Raw genomic sequence first — 18323 nt, 5'->3', positions numbered from 1 at the left:
TGGACGCATGGTGCGCGTCCCACGTCGAGTATGATGGACGCATGGTGTCCCCCCACGTCGAGTATGATGGATGCATGGTGCATGTCCCATGTCAAGTATGATGGACACATGGGGTGCCCCCCACATCCCACATCGAGTATGATGGACACGTGATGTGTGCACCCATGTTGAATATGACGGACACGTGGTGTGCACCCCACATCAAGTATGAGCTGCAGAGCAGCCAAGGGCTCTGGGCTTGGTCTTTGCAAATCAGTTGTACTTCTTGTGAATGGGTCTCTCTTCCTCCTGGGATTTCTGGATACTTTTATCTGACATTTTGGAGGCTCGGGTCTGGACATGACCTTGGGGTCGCCAGGCCTTCACTTGTGTCCCCCAGATTCCCTGCTGGAGGGGCTGTGCCTGTGGCAGGAAGCTCTCCCTTCAGCTGTCCTGGCCCCTGCTCATGTGGCCTCAGTGAAGGACCCCCTTGGGCTGAATTGACTTCTGTCCCCAATGTGGCCCTTGGGTCCTGGAACAAGCAGGAGCCTTGTGAGTTCAGGGGATACCCCCAGGTTAACCAGCTGTTTTATGATTGGGGCCCCTGCGGCCAGGTCCTGAACTGTGCCCAGAATTTGGGGTGTCACCATCCTCGTCAGCCTCCCTGGCACTTGACTGTGCTCCGTGGGCCCCTGGGCTGTGGCTGACCCCTCCCCACCCCCCCAGCGCTGAGCCCTTCTTGGTGGAACATGTCCATCTCGAGGGGGCTGTGTGCCTAATGGCCCAAACAGCACAGCATGACCTGCACTGGTAATTCTTGTGTCCTTGCAAGGCACTTCAAGATTAGATTCTTACGGCCACACTGTATTGAATTACAAAGCATTTTCTGTATATTACCTCACCTAATTCTTAATGAACTCTAAGAGGCAGCAGACAGGAGAGGTTATTCCCATTTTAAAGATGTGGAGACTGAGGCTTACCGAGGGAACGTCCAGGGCCACGTAGCTGGTGAAGTGCAGTGGAAGTCGGACCGGGGCCTTCTCACTCCTGACCGTGTTTTTCTTTTTCTTTTCCCTTTTAAAAAATTTTTTTAACATTTGTTTTTTTTAGAGAGAGAGAAGGGGAGGGGCAGAGAGAGTGGGAGGGAGAGAGAGAATCCCAAGCAGGCTCTGCACTGTCAGCACAGAGCCCGACGTGGGTCTTGAACCCACAAACTGCGAGATCATGACCTGAGCTGGAGTTGGACACTCTGCCGACTTACCCCTCCCAGGCACCCCCCTGACCCTGGTTTTCTAAACACACTTTCCACCTCTTACAGGGAAAAGCATCGGGGGTGGCCTTGCCTAGGCCCTGTGCTGCCTCCGTGGCATTTCTCAGACTCGCTGCTTCTCATTCCCTGGACCTCACCAGCGCGGTCTGAAAAATGATAATGCTCGTGACTCGTTATGTGGAGAGAATCCTGATTTCTTAATTAGGAGATACGTGCATGGGCTTCCGGAAGGCATCTCCTCAGCGGCCGCTCCCTCCGCTCCAGGAGGGGCCGCGCTCTGGAGGGTGGAGGCCGCCGCTGGCCCCTTCCTCTCTGCCTTCATCTGAGAACCTAACACAAGCCCAGTTTCTAGAAAACACAGGAAAACACAAGTGGGCATTTTCAGGTGGGTGTGTGTGTGGTGTTGTGCGATAATGTATTTGCATTTGGATATTTAGATAAAATATTGTGCTTCCCTCCAAATGCTTGGCCATCTGTGGGCACAGCTTTTCCGCCGTCTTGGCTGCTGGTATTTTCCCAGCGTGGGCGTCTGGGCGCTCGCTCGTTAGGACTGGCTCCATGCAACGTCGCACCTCATACCAGCCGGCTCCCGGACGGCGTCCAAGCTGCACCCGGCTCCTATGGGTTATCCCGGGCGTGCGCCCACCCACTGTCCCCCCTTTCCTGTCCGAGATGCCAAGAAGATGACTCTCCAGCCATCGTGGGGTGGTCCCCGCTCCCCGGCCGGGCGCTGGGTCCTGGGCCCCTCTGCTGAAATGAGGCCTCCTGGTACAGAGACTCACGGAGCTCCTGGCGCCCCGTGGCAGGCATCCGTGAATATTTGTTGACTGGATAAATGAGCGTCTCGTTTTCTCTCCTCTCTCTCCCTCCCTCTGCCCCAGTTCTGTTGATGAGGCTAGAACTGACCCAGGGGAGGAGGCACCCCTGCCCTTTTCAGGCAGATGGCGGGCAGCAGACAGCTGCTTAGGGCCCTGCAGTGCCGGGCGTGGACTGTGGCTGTCCTTCCGGGTGCTCTAACGGGCCTGTGGGGGCTGTCCCCATTCACAGGTGCACAGATAGAACCCCCGCCCCGGTCTCTGGGCTCCTTCTACCGTCATGCCCTCTCGGTGTCCAGCCACTGCCTTTCCCAGACCTGATGTGACGTTCCAGTGACTGAGAGAGGGTTTTGCTTCACTTTTCCTTCCTGCTTGGTCCTGCCCCCCCTTTGTGTGACGTCCCCTCATGTACACCCAGGAGGGGTGGTCTGGACCTGATGGGTGGAGGCTGGGGTCAGTTGGTGGCCTCCGTCCAGGCCCCCCACTCGGGAATCTCCCAGCAGGGTGCCCAGCACAGCGAAGGCCAGTGTAGGTACCTTCTCCTGCCCTTTAGATGGACGAGGTGTGCCCAGGGGACCTCCCTGCTGGGCTGCCCCTGCCTTTGGGGACCAAGGGAGAGGGTCTCTGTTTGCGTTAGGCCTTCACTTCAGCACCTTGGCTGAGGGTACGTGGAGACCCTGTTTGGGCGGACCCAGCCCCTCCCGAGCCCCAGGGAGAACGCACCCACAAGAGATGCCCGCACCCCTGGGGACTTCTGGGCAACAGCACCCACCATGTCCTGCCACAGCAGTTTTCATTTCTTCAGGGGCTCTCCAGGTTTTTCACTGCTTGAGTATCTGTTTCTGCTCTGTGGCTGCGTCAGTGTCTGGTGTTTAGAGAGCACCAGGCACGGGACGCTGTCTGCTAACAGGGCCGAGGTGCAGGGCAGAGCTCCCCCGCCTTCTCCTGTGCCCGGCTGTCGGGAAGCGGGCCAGGCAGCCCCCTCCCAGAGGCCTCGAGGCACATCCACACCCAGCGCCACCCCTCCGCCAGGGGCAGTCCCAGATGCTCTTTGTGCACGCTGTGATCGGCTGTCCGCCTCGTGCTCGGTGGAGCCAGGCGTGGGTGCAGAGTGGGGTGTGGCGATGGCACGGGCAGGCCTCGGCTCCCTGAGCCCTGGGGCTACCGGGCCCTTCGAGGAGCCTCCACTCCCCTGGGATGGATGTGGTTTTTTTTTTTTTTTTTTTTTTTGCCTTGGGACCCTCGGACTGCCCAATGGCAGGAGTGTTTTTTGTGAGACTAGCTGTGCGCGCTCCAACGGCCCGGCCTGGTCTGGCAGTCCATAAGATGAGAAAGCGTGAGGATAAATCCAGAGTTCTCTGGTGGAATTTCCATGAAGGACAGAAATGAGATTAATGAATAAAGGGTTTGGCTGGAAATGCTCCGGCTTAAGCTTTCTGGGAAAGAAAATCCAGGATTTAGATGTGACAGTGGCGGCCAGCCCTCGGTGAGTCCCGGCTGTGTGCGAATTGACCCGAAAGGTGGGCCTGGCCTTCCCCTTGGGCGGAAGGGGAAACTGAGGCGGTCGGAGGGCTGCGAGCCGGGCAGTGTGGCCGGGGGTTCCGGAGCCGCCCCGCTCCCAGCCGGCACCCCCACGCCCCATGGGCCCCACAGCCGCCCTCACAGGTGGTGGCCCACCCTTCTCGGCATCCCCAGAGAACCCAGGCTCCTCCTCGGGCTCGTATCTCGTTTGCCTTCACGAGGAGTACGTTTCCGGGGCGCCGTGGTGCTGGCGGAGCTTGGGGGTTGCTGTCTCAAGGCCTGAGGACCCCCTCGGAGATAGGGCTCCGCCGGCCGTTCCTTGGAACCTACAGGCCAGTCATCATATTGCTTGGGACCCCTATGGGGTCCCCAAAGAAGGGGATGCTGCGGACCTGCCCGCTCCCCACAGCCCGTCAGCCCCGTTAGCACAGAACGCCCCTCACTCAGGGCCCCGCCTGGTGCCGTGCGTGTGACTGCGCGTGAGCTGCTGGAGAAAACGTGCGCAGGTGTTAAAAGGCGCACGGAGACGCCCGGAGACGGTAATGACAATGTTTTGTTATCTTTATGCTGTTTTCTTTGCACGCTTGTTAAAACGTGGGGCCAGAGTGTCTGTGACGGACCTAACAAGTGCCTTCTAATCAGGCCGGAATGTTTCTGTCAGGCACAAGAAAAATGCTTAGCGCGAACAAAGATGCCTTCTCCCCCCAAGAAACACATTTGTTTAAAGATTGGCCTGTCAATTTGTGAATCAACATTTCGGCTTTTTGCTCAGACGCCACGCTCGTGCCGCTCTTGCCGAAGAAGGGGGAATAATACAAAGCTGCTGTTTGTTGTTGGAAGGAAGTAAACTTCATCAGGTCGACTTAGATGTGTGTTTCAGATGTCACTCAGTACTCCTGTCTTGTAATGAAACGCTGCATACAGATTTCTTCCCGAGGCTCAGGGGGATTAGACCCAGTAAAAGAAGAATTCAGTCTTCCTCGCCGTGGCGCATCAGAGTGAGAAGTTTAAAATCCACAATTTATTCAAATATTGATATTTCTACTTGTCAGAAGAGAGGGGCCTTGAAATTTCCACTGAGCACTGTTGTCAGAAGAATTGCAAGAAATGTGTCAGATAATTCATAAACGGAGTTCACTGCTGTGAAATCAGTTGGGAACAGGGAAAAAATATATTCTTGTCGATGTAGAATAGGGGCAATATAACAGAAAATAGCACTCACTTTTCCATCATGTCAGGCAAATGCTCAATTTGGGCCAGGTATTTTTTTAAACAGCCTGCTGCTTCTAGAGAAGCCCAGAATGCATGAAAAATGTTTTGAGTTCTGCTTTGTAGACAAGAGATCTGTTTGTTGTTTTTTCCCCTCTGAGACCTCTATTTCCCATCCTGCAGGAGCCAATCGGAAGGCAGCTGCCAGCGGCTTGGCTTGGCGAGCAGGCAGTCCTGCATATGGTTTGCATTAAGGCCCTAAAAAGCTGTGAAGAGCCGGGTAATGATGTAAAGGGCCAGCGTAAATTCCAAACTGTTGATAGCGGGGAGAGGAGGTTCACAGAGGCTCCTAGGGTTCTGGAGCCCGCTTCTCAGAGTCGGGCCTGGGCGTTTCTCTGCTTTGGAGCCGCAGAGTGGAGGGTGGGTCCCATGCACAGGAAGAGGCCCCGCATAGTTGAAATTCTTGGTGCATGAGGACCGCCCTCCCCCGCCCCCATTTGCACTTTGTGGTGGGCTTTCTGAGCAGTGGGTCCGATCCTCTAGCAGACCTGTGGCGGCGACACCCCCTCTCGTGTGGCCACATTGCTTTCAAGGGGAGGCGGCGCGGCGGGCCTCGTGAGTCCGGCGTGGCGGGCCTCGTGAGTCCGCGTGCGCCGAGATCACGTGAACACGAGTCCAGGAAGGGCCACGAGCGTGTGTCCCCAGCGGGGCCCTCCTGAAACTCCCGTGCCAGCCGCCCCTGTCTCTTTGTTCGCAAAGCCCCCTTGAGGCCAGCAGGGCTGTCCTGCATGTGCGTGAGGAGGTGTCTGCAGGTCTGTCTGGGCCTGGCTTTCTCGGAGCCAGTGGTCACTGTTTCCCCAAATCCACTGTGGAAGCTGACTCCCTGCGTCTTTGCTGCCGGGCTTTTGGCCTTCTTGGTTCTGAACAACAGGTTTGCTGTCTCTCTCTGCTCTGGTGTGAACCCCGCCATCCTGCCCTGCTTCACCCCTGTCCCTCCTCTCTGGACCCTCCACACTGGGGGAGGCGGACGACTTTTCCAGGGGGCCCAGTTGATGCTACTCCCCGGCTCGGGTCCCTGGATGGGCGTGGAGATTTTCAAGGCGCTGTTGATGGATCATGGGAGGCTGATGGGGCCAAGCAGGGCTGTGAAGAGCAGCCAGAACCCGGTCTAGGGAGAAAGGGTCAGTCGGGTGCCCTGAGGACAGCGCTCTAAGCCAGCTCTGCAACAGCAGGGAGTTTTTTGTTCTCCTTCTGCTAACTGCTGGCCCGGGAAGGGCCACAGGTGCGTCCCTCTGACTCGGCCAGGATTCCAGTCCTGGGGCTGGAGGCCCAAGCGCACTGTGGCCGTGGTCATCGCCACGTTTGGTGCGGGCGCAGGGCGTGCTCTGCCCGGCTCTCTGGGGGATCCCATTCCCCGGGGCCGTGGGCTGGGGAGTGGCCTGTGGATGATGAGCTTGTGATGGTGTCTCAGAGGCTGGTGCTGGGTCCTGAGCCTCTGAGCCCAGTTCTGTGTGGCAAATCTTACCCCCCTTCCCGGTCAGCGGTCTTGTCCTAGCTGCACCTGTGCCTGGCGGGTGTGGGTGTGCTGAGTTGCATCAGGAAGAAAGCAGCTGTGAACCCCCACCTTGGCCATGTGATCACGCAGTGGCAGGGCCCGTGCATAGGCTTGCAGCTCAGCAGGGGACCTGGGTCCAGCGTGCTCTTAGGCCCGCGTCTCTGCGTGGAGTAGAGCACAGTGAAGTCTGTACCTGGATGTCTCTGTTGCTGACATCACATGACTGCAGCTCGCAGGGAGGTGTAGGGGAGGCGGGGGACCATGGGGGTGCACCAGGAGCAGGAGCAGTGGGCAAAACCATTGGCTTTGAAGACAAAACTAGGTTCTGAGGTATTAAGATGTTTTCACTGAGATTTGATGAATGTCTGGCAAGTTGGTGGTAGGGGAGGGCTCTCTGGACCCTTCCAGTTTAGATTTTAGGATGGTAAATGTAGTCCTTTCTGACTTGGTTTGCAGATTTTTGAACATATGTGCACACGTGTGTATGTATGTGTATATATGTGAGTGATTTTATTTTACTCAATTTTTTTCCCTGTAAAATACATGATGGGTGTGGCGGGGGGGTGGGGGGGGGGAAGGCGTCTCTTTTGTTAGAAGTAATGGATGCTGTTAATTCTTCCAGGCCCTGTGCTGGCCTAGGGGACTCGGGTGTTTACACAGTCTGTGCTTAAGGAAACTGTCAAGTAATCCCTTTACGGGGGTGCCCGGCCTTGTTGGCTCCCTGTGCTTGTCCCCACACGCAGAGCTCTGGGGTGTCTGCTCTGCAGACCCCGGCCCTGGGCAGGCTCGTTAGCGTGGCAAGCTGGAGGCCCCCACGCCTGCCCGCGGCGGCCGGCCTCCTGTCCACGCCTGCTTACTGTCTGCTGGGTGTCGGCGGGTCTGTCATCGGTGCGAGTGGAGCTGAGCCCTGACAGTGAGGAGGTAAACGCTCCCTGCCTGAATCCCCCATTAACTTTGTGAGGCGTATTGATTTCTTGTAAAAATAATGATATTGACAGGCCTTCCAGGAGTAATTGTTTCCAGAGTGTGGAGGTCACTGTGGTGAGGGAAGGTTGGGAGCTGGGCTCTCAGAGCCTGAGAGCCCTGGGGTGGGTGCCCCCGCTCGGGTGGGACCCCTGCCAAGGACTTGGGGCTGCCGTTGGACACGTGGGCCCCTGGCCCCCGATGGTGTCCACGGAGGGTCCGTGGCCAGTGCGGGGGGTGCACAGCCTTGGGTGGGGTATGGGCGGGGGTCTAGCGTGGGGTAGCATTCCAAGGTGCGCTGGATTCCAGACTTTATCAGAGTTGTTCCTGGGCTGATTGCTAAGGCTTGGCTGCCGTCCGGGCCAGGGTAGTGGGAGGCCATGGCCTCTAAGGAGAGCCAGGGTGACCATCTGTCTGCCCCTGCCAGTGGCTTCTCTTTCTGGGGAAGGTCACCTCCTTCTCTGAGCTCACAAGGGAAATGGTGGAGAGGCGGCTGCTCTTGGGACAGCAGGGCCGGCCGGAGCCTGACAGGTGATGATCGCCGACGATGGTCACTGGTGTCGTTGCAGTTTGAGGGCGTCTGGAAAGGAGCCGCTGGTCTGACGGCGAGAGGCTCGGGCTCTCCTTGCCCCTGGACATGGGATGGGCTTACGTGCAGGAGAGACCAGAGCAGAGCTGGTCCCCAAATACCCAGCCGCGTCTGTCCAGGGCTGCCACGTGGGGGTGCGTAGCATTCCAGGAAGGGCTTTTTCCAGTCCTGGAAAGGAGGATGGATGAAAGAGCCACCCTGTAGGTTGAGGAATCCTACCCCGCCCCCACCCCCTTCCCCACGTCCCAAGTGCCTGCAAAGGGGCGGAATCCCTTTGACTGAAACAGAAAACCCTGGCAAGCAGTGTTAAAAATCAGGGTGGGCACGTCATGTCCACGTTCTAAACTCGGACTACATAAAAAATATACTTCAGTTTTATCTAAAGAAGTTACTTAAAGAGGCAGTACGTTGCTTTTAGAGTTTCCCAGCAGTTGGCTGGTGCGTCTTGTGTATTGATTGCACACCGTGTACTTGGCCCCAAAAGGGTGGTGCTGCTGTGCCTTTCAGCGTCCGTCCCAGACCAGGCAGCGTGGCCGGGAGGTGGGGACGGAGGAGCCCAGACAGACGGCCACATGTGCTCATAGCTGGCCCTCGTCCGCAATATCTCCTCTATGTTTTCCCCCAAACGAGGGGAAATCTGATCAACACCACTAACGAACTACAGCAACGGGTTATCAATTAGCCGGGCCAGCGGCGGTGGCCTTGCCAATACTGGCTTTGTCTGAGTTTTCCTGGAGAAGTTGGTTTGTGTCACTCAAGGAAGCCACCCGTTCAGGTACATCCCCTCTTGTCCAGGCCGAGTCCCTCCCAGCGCTATTTACAACGAGATTTGTGTTCGCCCTAATCCAATAGCCATTGCCCAGGACGGCCCATGTAGCTCTGCTGGGAAATGGTGTCCAGGCTTGTAGCAACATCTAATGGGTATTTAGGTGCAAACTAGCTGTGAAGTGTTAAATATTTACATGTGGAATGCCAATAGTAATTGTCCACTTTATCTGAGCTAGCCTAGGGAAATGCCTTATTTGTTTCCATGTTACTTCAATAAACAGAAAGCTGGAAAATCCTCCCGCTATTTCTTGGGGGCTTAGAATTAATAAAGCCAGGCGGTATAAAATATGTGCTTTGGGTTTTTGAATGATCACTTCTGCACCAGGTCATATAATATGGCTTTAACTCCATGTGGCCTGTCTATTAAGCAAGACAGGATGAGCCTCACAAATAATAAAAAATATTTATGCTTTTCTTAGTGATACTAACAAGGTAACATATCAGAGGAGAAATGGCAGGAGAAGAATAAGGTATCCGTATCTTATGAATTCACGGCTCAGTGGGGTCCCGGCCGGCTCCCATAAACACCCTAGGATTCTCTGCTCGGCATTGCCATTATTCCACAGATTGTATTTTTTGCTTTTTGTTTGTGAAATCTGAAGTGTCATAAATGCCTCCGTCTCATCTATATTTGATAGTTAATATTAGTCTCAACCAGGAAAGTGCACTTTACATGTGACAACATACGATTACCTGGGAGTGTTATTGCAAAGGAAAAAATCAATACCAATTTATAATTCACGATCGCAGTCTATCAGTTTTTATGGCTCTCTATCCAGTCTCATTAATTTTTTATTATGATTGACTGAAACGGAAAGATTTTTAACATGTTTCGCTGTTATTTATTCAACCTTAATAATTAAATAAACCCTAATTGGCTGTATTTCGAGGCATCTTGGTGCTGCGGCCAGGAAGGGTTGGGGTGACCATCCATTATTAATTCGGGAGCACCTCACATTCCCTTCTGAGGCAGCCCAGGGAGGGGACCTGCCTCACACCGTCACCAGAGTGAGCGAAATAGATTTTGTCGTCACCTAATCAAATTCTGTTTAGGAGGAGACCATTCGTTTTAATTCAAAATATAAATTATCAATAACGCGGAGAGAAACGGGATGAAATATTCCCGGAGCCACGTGAGTCGGTGCCCCGCACCTGTGCGAAACTTTGATCAGCAGCTAATATCTTGATTAATGAGGCCGAGGGCCCCGTTGCATGGAGAGCCGCCAGTGGGGACGCCCTCGCCAGGGGTCTCCCGATTGGCGGTTCACGGGTCCCTTTGAAAGGTGATTGACAGATGGAAAATTGCACTTTCAAATTTCATCCGTATTCATTTGAGTTGTTCTTCTGCACGTCAACTGCTTCCCCTCTCTGGCAGGCCACGGCTGTATACATTAGCCGTTTCCACAGTGAAAAGAGAAGGAAGACAATCCCGTATCTGGGCGCTCTGAAGGAAAATCAATCATGTCATAAGTGAGAAGTATGGATAAGTTTGAACTGTGGCAACTTGCATCATTTCATCTCTGGCCGCGCCGGTGGGTTTCTGAGCGTCCGGGCTGCGCGCGGCCACCCCAGCTGGAGGGAGAGAGAACGCGGAGTGTAATAGAGTTGGGCCAAAGGGAAATTTCTTTCCCTGGTATTTGTCAAGGAAGTTTCTCGCGGTATGGCACGGAAGGAACATCAAACCCTAACATTATAGACCCTGGACGTTTTGACAGAATTGAAGAAAAGCTTCTATTGACTATGAGGAGGACACACCGACGCTTCGCAATCAATCGAGCGTCGGCCTGGCGTTTTTTCAGATTTTTGTTTTCGCCGGACTCTGCTCGCGGGAATGGTGGAGTGTGAGCCGTCCCTCGGAAGGAGCCTGCCGCGGAGGCCACTTCAGAGCCCCCGGGGCCGGCCGGTCCTCCCCAGGGAGGGCTGCCCACGGGGGACCCCGCCCGGGGCACAGGGGCGCAGGCTCGGAGGAGCCGCGGAGGCCGAGCGCGCTCTGTACCCAGTACCGAGCAGGGCAGCCTATGTCTGCTGGAAATGCTCAGAAAACCGTGGGAGACGGGCATGTTGCAATTTCACAATCTTGTTCTTAATATCATTGAAAGGAGCTCTTCTTGGCAGTAATAAATTTAACACAAAAATCAAATACAAAACAAATTTATTCTTCCAGAGCTGATGCCCAGTCATTTCTTTCTTGTCTTGCATTAAGCTTTAAAATCAACTGTCACTCCCTATCGATTGCATCTGAATTGTTATCTATATTTCTCAAAAGCACTCTTGACAGTTAATACAGTGTAAATTATAATCTGGGGAAATGCTGCGTGTGTTCACCAGCAAATTGCTTAGATTCTGAGTAAAGCTGCTTTTATTCGCCGTTCTTTTCTTGTGGCCATCTATTTTAGCAAGGACCGTTCAGGCCAAATTATTCTAAATTTACACTCGGCTAGTATGTAAATCATATTGTGGAAATCACTTTCGGAATCACTCTCGAATGTAAGCAGTGCTGGAGTGTCTGAGCATTGCATTAATGAAACAAATACCGCCTCGGGGGCCCGACCTGCGGGGGCGGCTGGCGGTGCTCCTGTCGCTCCTGGAGGGAGCCCCCCACACGGGGGTGTAGGCGAGTCCGGTTCTGGGGGGCTCCGGAGGCCTCCCGGGGTCTCAGGCCTGCGCCCTCGTTCTCACGGAGCTGCGTGGTCTCGAGGGGTGGCAGGGTGGGCGGGGTCCCATCCTCCAGGGATGAGCCATCCTCAAGACTCCCCTTCCTCTCGCGTCCTGCTGGAAGTGTGAGGCCAGGCCAGGATTGGCTCCCTGGGGGAAGGCTGCCCCCTCTGCAGTGCAAGCCACAGATGCCATTTTAAGTTCTCTGGTCACCACGTTAACAGAGTAAAAAGAAGCAAGTGCGATAATTTTCATATTTTTTAATTTACCTCAGTAGATCCAGGAGACTGTCATTTCATTATGTGGCCAACATGAGAAATTATTGAACCATTCTAGGGGCGCCTGGGTGGCTCAGTCGGTTGAGCATCCGACTTCAGCTCAGGTCACGATCTCGCGGTCCGTGAGTTCGGGCCCCGCGTCAGGCTCTGGGCTGATGGCTCGGAGCCTGGAGCCTGTTTCCGATTCTGTGTCTCCCTCTCTCTCTGCCCCTCCCCCGCTCATGCTCTGTCTCTCTCTGTCTCAAAAATAAATAAACGTTAAAAAAAAATTAAAAAAAAATGATTGAACCATTCGAAATGTTCATTGCTAAGTTTGGAAATTTGGCACGCATCGGACCCTTCCGCAGCCCCTTGGACCGGCCCCGTAGTCCTGCTCAGGGGCCACACATGGCCGTGACCACCACACTGGATGGCGCGCTCTGGGGTCCCACGGTGGCCCTCTGGTTGTCACCAAGGCCAACACAGAGCTACTACCCTCTCCCCAGGCTCCAGCCCCAAATCAGCTGAAGTACAGGGCCTGGAAGACGATGGGGTCTCAGGTGTCATCCCAGAGGGCGCTGTCCTGCGGGGGATGAATTCACCCCGGGAGGCACAGACTTGCTCTTTCTGTCTCACTTACGTGGTGGTGGGATCCTCATCTTGTGGATGAGTCTGGTTTTTCTTCAGGAATGTGTCGGTATCATTAACTTGTGGCTGTTCCCTACTCAGTGGAAATGTGACAGGTGCAGTATAGGAAGCTATTTGCGGAGTTCTCTTCCTTCAGGAACAACTAATTACACGTATTCATTCAGGAAATATTTATTGAAGATCTATTAGTTTGAGGCAAGGTGGTTAAAATACTGTTCTTGCTCTGAATGATGGATAGATGGGCACAGAGACATATCTATCCTCAGATCTACATAGAGATAGAGGTAGAAAATAGTATCTGGACAGGTTATAGGTCTACACAGGTAAATACATCTATTTATGTCTGTGTATCGATAGCTAGATCAGCATCTGTCCGTCCATCTGTCTCCAGATCTACAACCCTCACATCCCTTGGTGTGTTTGCAGGTAGCGGAAGACGAATACAGGACAGAAAGCGCCGGGAGAGATGCCCGGGGAGGTCTGGGGCAGTGCAGGGGCACCGCGGGCTTCAGCGGCCTGGACTGTGAAGGTCAGGGCGGGTGCACCCTCAGAGACGGGCTGGGGAAGGGCATGAATTCAAGGAGGAAAAAGCTGATTGCCCAAATCCCTCAATAACTAAGGGAGATGTTGTGTTCTGGCCCTGAGCTGTGTGACCCCCCTCTTCTGACGGTAGCGGAGACTTCGCTGGGGTGCCCTTGGGAACCGTAGGCAGGACTTTGGGGGCAGAGAGTGCAGAGGAAAGGAGGCAGGGACCTAGCTGGCCGGTCACCTCACTGCTTCTGTCTCTGCCTCTGTTTCTCTCTTTGGGTTTGAACTTGAGGTCAGAGTCCTCTCCCAGCAACACAATGCTGTGGTTCCCAGGACATCCTTGACAGCAGCTAAGATTCCACTAAACGTAATCCCTGGGCCCTCCTGCTACCCATGGCCTCCCCATGACGGCAGGAGGCGACTCTCGGAGCACTGGCAAGGACATGGACTCAGCTGTCCCTGAACGCCACACCCTCCAGCTCTCCTGCCGCTCCCTCAGTTTGTGCGTATTTATCCATCGGAGGAGCCGTTGGGAAGCAGCCTGGTGAACGCTCTTAAACAAGGCACCGGAATCTCTGTAACACATTTCTACATAGACTAGGTTCGACCCTTGACGATTTGACATTGTTTCATGGGGTTGAGCCTGAACTTGGTGAGGATGAGCTGCTGTCTTTTTCATCTGTTTATTCACAGAATTTGGCCCAGAGCGCCCGTTTGTGGAATGGTTAGATGGATATGTGAGTGAAAAAAAAAGAAGGGAAAAAAATAACCACGGCTACCAAATACTAACAGTCTGATCCCCCCTCCCAAGGGAAGCTCTTCCGGGGGCCTGGGCACCACGGGCCTTCCCAACACCTGCATACAAAAGTAATGACCTTGGAAGTTGACCTTATGGTTTTGGGATAGCCCTTGCATCAGAGGCTGCAGTGGAGCCCCTTGCGATGGCCGGCACGAGGTCACGCTCAGCCTGTGGACAAGCCTGCGGGATGGGGCCTCAGCTGGAGGCCGAGGGCTGAGCTGTGGAGGAAATGGGCAAGCGCCTCCCCGCCTCGGTCAAAGCTCTTCTGCATTGGTTGTGCCGCTTCTGTGACTCAGGACACGGGTTTTCAGCCTGTGTCCTAGAAGATGATGGTGAGGAGTTCATGGAGGATCACCTGGCCTTTCCAGTTCTTCCCGAGTCCCATGTGGACCCCACTGTTCAGACGGGGCCCGCGTTTTCGGGGTCTGGTTCAGCCCACGTGCAGGGCAGGGGCCGCTGGTGGGGAGGGAGGACTCTGGCCTGGCTCTGCCTCACCCTGCTCTGGCATCTCCTCCAGCCCCGGTTGGCGCTGTGTGCCTTGTTTTGTTTTAATGCGTTCCTGACCCAGGGTCCTCGGTTATGGGAGTTCTCGTCATACAGTTACTTACACCGTCATAAAGCCTCCCACAAAAACGCTCTAACAAGCTAACGGTCATTGCTCAATGTACCAAGCGTTGACTGTCACCAGGTAAGACCTGACCATGGTAAGGAGAGTAAAGGTAGTTATTGAAAAAGATGAAACACTGGGTCTCCCCGTCACGCTGTCTGTCCCGGGGGCTTTCCACAGCTCTGGGTTCCATGATGAACATCTTGTTGGCCATTACGGCTTCATTATAAACTGTTCCTTACAGATGTGGCTCCCTGTAGAGTGCACCAGGGCTCCGTAGCCCAAAGGGCCGTGTGAGGGAAGGCTGCACGCCCAATTCCTCCCCACCTTACCCTGGACTCGGTCAAGACTACCTCGTGAGTCTCATGAAAGCGTTGGTGGCACCCCTGAGCTTGCAGCCCTCGGAGCTGAGTTGACCGTTTTAACTGCAAAGCTGGAGACAGTAGGGGCGCCCGGGTGGCTCAGTCGGTTAAGCATCGACTTCAGCTCAGGTCATGATCTCACGGTTCGTGGGTTCGAGCCCCGTGTTGGGCTCTGTGCTGACAGCTCGGAGCCTGGAGCCTGCTTGGGATTCTGTGTCTCTCTCTCTCTCTCTCTGCCCTTCCCCCGCTTGCACTCTGTCTCTCTCTCTCTCAAAAATAAATAAAACATTAAAAAAAAAAAAGGAAGGTATAAACCATAATAAAAAAACAAATGTCCGGCAGTCTCTGATGTCTCCCCCGCTAACTAGTTGTAGGGGAGCCCTCACTAGTGCACTGTCGTAGGGGACTGAGTGTGATACCAGATTAAGTGAACTTGGTTTCCCCCGAACTTCCGCAAAGGAGTTAACAGGTTGCTCCCTTAATCGGCGTTGACTACAGATTTTGTTGATGGATGTGTGGGCATTAAAGGCCGAGCTTCGGCTAATGTGGAGTTTGCACTTATCACGGGGGTGGGGGCGGGGTGGGAAGGATTTTACAGGTAGGGGTGCAGAGACCTTTGAGAATATTTGTTAGCTGAAAAGCTGCGTCTTCCACTGGATTGTGAGACTGTGATTTTCCATCTGGCCACGCTGGTTGGGGAGCCGTGTTTGGGCGTGAGCTCGGCTGTCAGTCAAGGGTCCCCAACTGTGCCCACCCCAACTCATTAAACCAGAGCAAACTGTACCGAGGGCGCCGCTGTGCGATTTTAATATTTGGTGCATGTGACAGGATCATTTTAGTGATTTGCAGGATTTATCTCCTCTTAAAAGTACTGCCTAAGGCTACTCTAATTGGTAGGAAAGCAAATTCCCTCTTCTCCTCCTGTCAGTCTTTGTTTTATTTACTGAGAACTGCCGAAACCTATTTACACAATAATGAGGATAAATCACCAGGATGCTTTCAACACAAAGAGAAATGTGGCGCGAGTTGAAAGCTGTACAATTAAAACAAAATTCCAGATATTCCTGAAGTGGTGTGTGCAGTTAAGGAGAGCAGAATAAAATTAAGACAAATGGGAGGATCGCACCCTGGACCAGCTCAGGACGCTAATCAGGATCAGAATTCTAGAGATATTTTATGATGGGCAATTTCACTTGAAATGGCAATGAAGTAAATGCCTGTGAGTTACCATCAATATTTGTAATAAAAATAAACAATCATGCATTCCTCCAGCCTGCAAATAAACAGGGTAAGTTTACGCGTCATAATTATGACATTGCTGGAGTGGCGGTAAGTCATGTGAAAATGTCAGCTGTGTGTTAGCAGCCTCTGGCTTGTTCCCAGTGAAGAGGGCCACAGCCACTTGGATGAGACACTCCAGATGTACTTGACTGTATGACCTGGAAGGACCCACTTATTTAGATGTCAAGAGCCTCCTACACTGGAGAATGGTTCTTACTGGAGGGCGTACCACGAGGAGACTTCCCAGCCCAAAGAATTAGGCACAGCTCTTGCTCCCCCTTGAACTCGGCCCACGTGGGTGTTGGGTGATGTGTGGTCTTGTTGGCCACCTGGTCCTGGAACTTGGCCCTCGTGGGTGTCGGGTTGGTGTGTGTGCCTTCCGTAGCTCCCCAAACCTCCAGGTTTGCCTTAGGGCCTCGGTGAGCTCAGTCACCCTGACCCGAGGGGGTCCCAGGTGTGGCCTCACTCCCACTCAGAGGTGGCCATCCTATGGCTAACGGGAGCCAATCCTGTGAATCGAGCTTTCAGGAGCAATCATGAGCAGGGAAACTCAGAGTAACACACACGCCACACCCCCTGTGAAAGCTCACAGGTGCGAAGCACAAACATAGGACAGCCAATCTGGGTGTATTTGTGAGTTTGTAAAACTTCTTTAAAGCGATAAGAGCCGGAGGCCCTTTGAGATCAGATGGGGCGCCCAGCCTGGCCAAGCTTTCACATCCCTGGGGGCTGGACCAGACGTCTCCAAGGACCTCTCTGGTTCTGACTATTGCAGTATTGGTGCATTTGCGCCTTTGTGTACCCCCCCCCCACCCCCGCCCGGCCCCCGACCATCGGCCATGCCTCTCCCCAGCTGTCCCCCCACCTCCCGCCCCTCAAAATCGGTGCCCCACTCTCGGGTTATGAAACAGCCTGCGTTTCTGTTTGCATCCTGACAGCTCAGGTGATGGCTGTTCAGTTATCCTGGAAAAAAATAATTCACATAAGCAGATTTTAGCACATTTACCAGGTCTTTTAACTTCATCTGACACTGTTTGGATGGAAGATGAGGGAAGTATATTTTTATATCCCAAGGGAGTTACTTTATGATGACTCTTTCAAGGTGAATATTGGCATTTATTTAGCCTGAGCACAAAATAAAAAGGAACATATAGAAGCATGAACATAGAAACACCAGAGTCAGCAAATAGTATTTTATTTTGTTGCTTTGAATTGCTATCCCTCAAACACAGCTAAATCTAAGTTAATTTAAAGTTTCTCTTGAGGAATTCATATCAAATTAACGTGTTTCTCTGCAGTGGCGACTAGAGCAGGGAACACATCTGAATTTCCTCCAAATTATGGTCTATTTTTACAGTCTCCTAAGATTTGCCTTTGTGGACCTTATTCCACTGTCTTTGAGAGAAAATTAATTTAACTAATGACAGCTCAGACTAAAACATCAATCAGAAGCAGAGTGAAATAACATGACAGTTGCTGCAGAGGATCGGGTGCACACAGAAGACCGGATTCCGCGTGGGAACTGCTCCCCCACGTTTGCCTTCAATTTTGTTCACGTGGCGCTGAGGCCTCCCGTCCTTTCCCGTGGCCCCGCCACGCGCTCGCACCCTGAGGAGGGGCCCCTGGGACGCCCCGTCTCACTCCTTCCTCCGGCTGTGGTCTGTCCTGGGCAGGAACCGGGGAATCCGTCCACGTCCTCCTGGGTCTCCCTTGCAAGCCACCGCTGCCTCCGCGGTGCACGTCGAGAGGGTTTTATTTATCTGTGTTTTAACCAAGCGGTTGGCGGTTCTTTTCGCCCGCTTGGAGTCGCCCAGCCGTCCCGGGGGTGCTGGGGATGGCCCGGGCCCCGTCCTCCCGCCGCGGAGTCCGTTGGGAGGCCGGGGCCGAGAGGGGCACACCTCGCTCACGCTGCCACCCGTCCCGACACACGTCATGGGGCTTTGTGGCACTCGGTTGGCATCCAGAAATGCCAGCAGACTGTTGAGAAAATTTAAGACGTTTTCATTGGCAGCCGATTTCGCCGAGTCCCCACCTCACTGACGCGGACTCAGTTTATGAATGATGGGGTGGAGGACGTTTGCTATCAGAAGCGCACAATGTAGCTCTTAATAAAAGATTAAACAAGGAGGAGAAGGCAGCGCGGATTTCTGACGCACTGCTGATAAGAAGCTCCAATTCAAGGTTGCGAGGAGGCAGGAGCCGACAGTGACAGATACTGAACGAGAGACAATGAACACATGTTGCTCCCTGCACTGTGACGTGTAGCCATGTGGAAAATCTGTCTGAGGAACTTTTTACAGATCAGACGCCGAAAATGTTTTCTCCTTACTCGAGGCTATCCGTTATCCGAGGACGGAAAATTAATAGACACGCAGAAGTGGCGGCGGCCGCGGCCGGGCTGCTGGCGAGGAGGTGCCGCGGCTCCTGGGCGTCCGGGGGGGGGGGGGGGACCACGGA

At 53.8% G+C, this 18323-nt stretch overlaps 1 protein-coding gene across 11 annotated transcripts in view; it reads left to right on the top strand.

Annotated features, from left to right (window-relative positions):
• Window positions 1-18323, top strand: part of EBF3 (EBF transcription factor 3) — a 115412-nt gene that overhangs the window by 35517 nt on the left and 61572 nt on the right. For 9 of the 11 annotated variants that reach the window (XM_040486792.1, XM_040486794.1, XM_040486804.1 and 6 more), the window contains exon 1: window positions 5568-5725. The exons of the other annotated variants lie outside the window; for them this stretch is intronic. In XM_040486792.1, the coding sequence (XP_040342726.1) occupies window positions 5583-5725 (143 nt within the window). In that variant the 5' untranslated portion in view covers window positions 5568-5582. Of the gene's footprint in view, window positions 1-5567; window positions 5726-18323 lie in introns of those variants that run through there. 11 annotated transcript variants of the gene reach the window in all.

The sequence above is a fragment of the Herpailurus yagouaroundi genome, unplaced genomic scaffold, assembly GCF_014898765.1.
Source record: "Herpailurus yagouaroundi ecotype Mexico unplaced genomic scaffold, PumYag 163, whole genome shotgun sequence".
In the NCBI taxonomy this organism is placed as follows: domain Eukaryota; kingdom Metazoa; phylum Chordata; class Mammalia; order Carnivora; family Felidae; genus Herpailurus; species Herpailurus yagouaroundi.
This window is presented reverse-complemented; position numbering and strand designations above follow the sequence as displayed.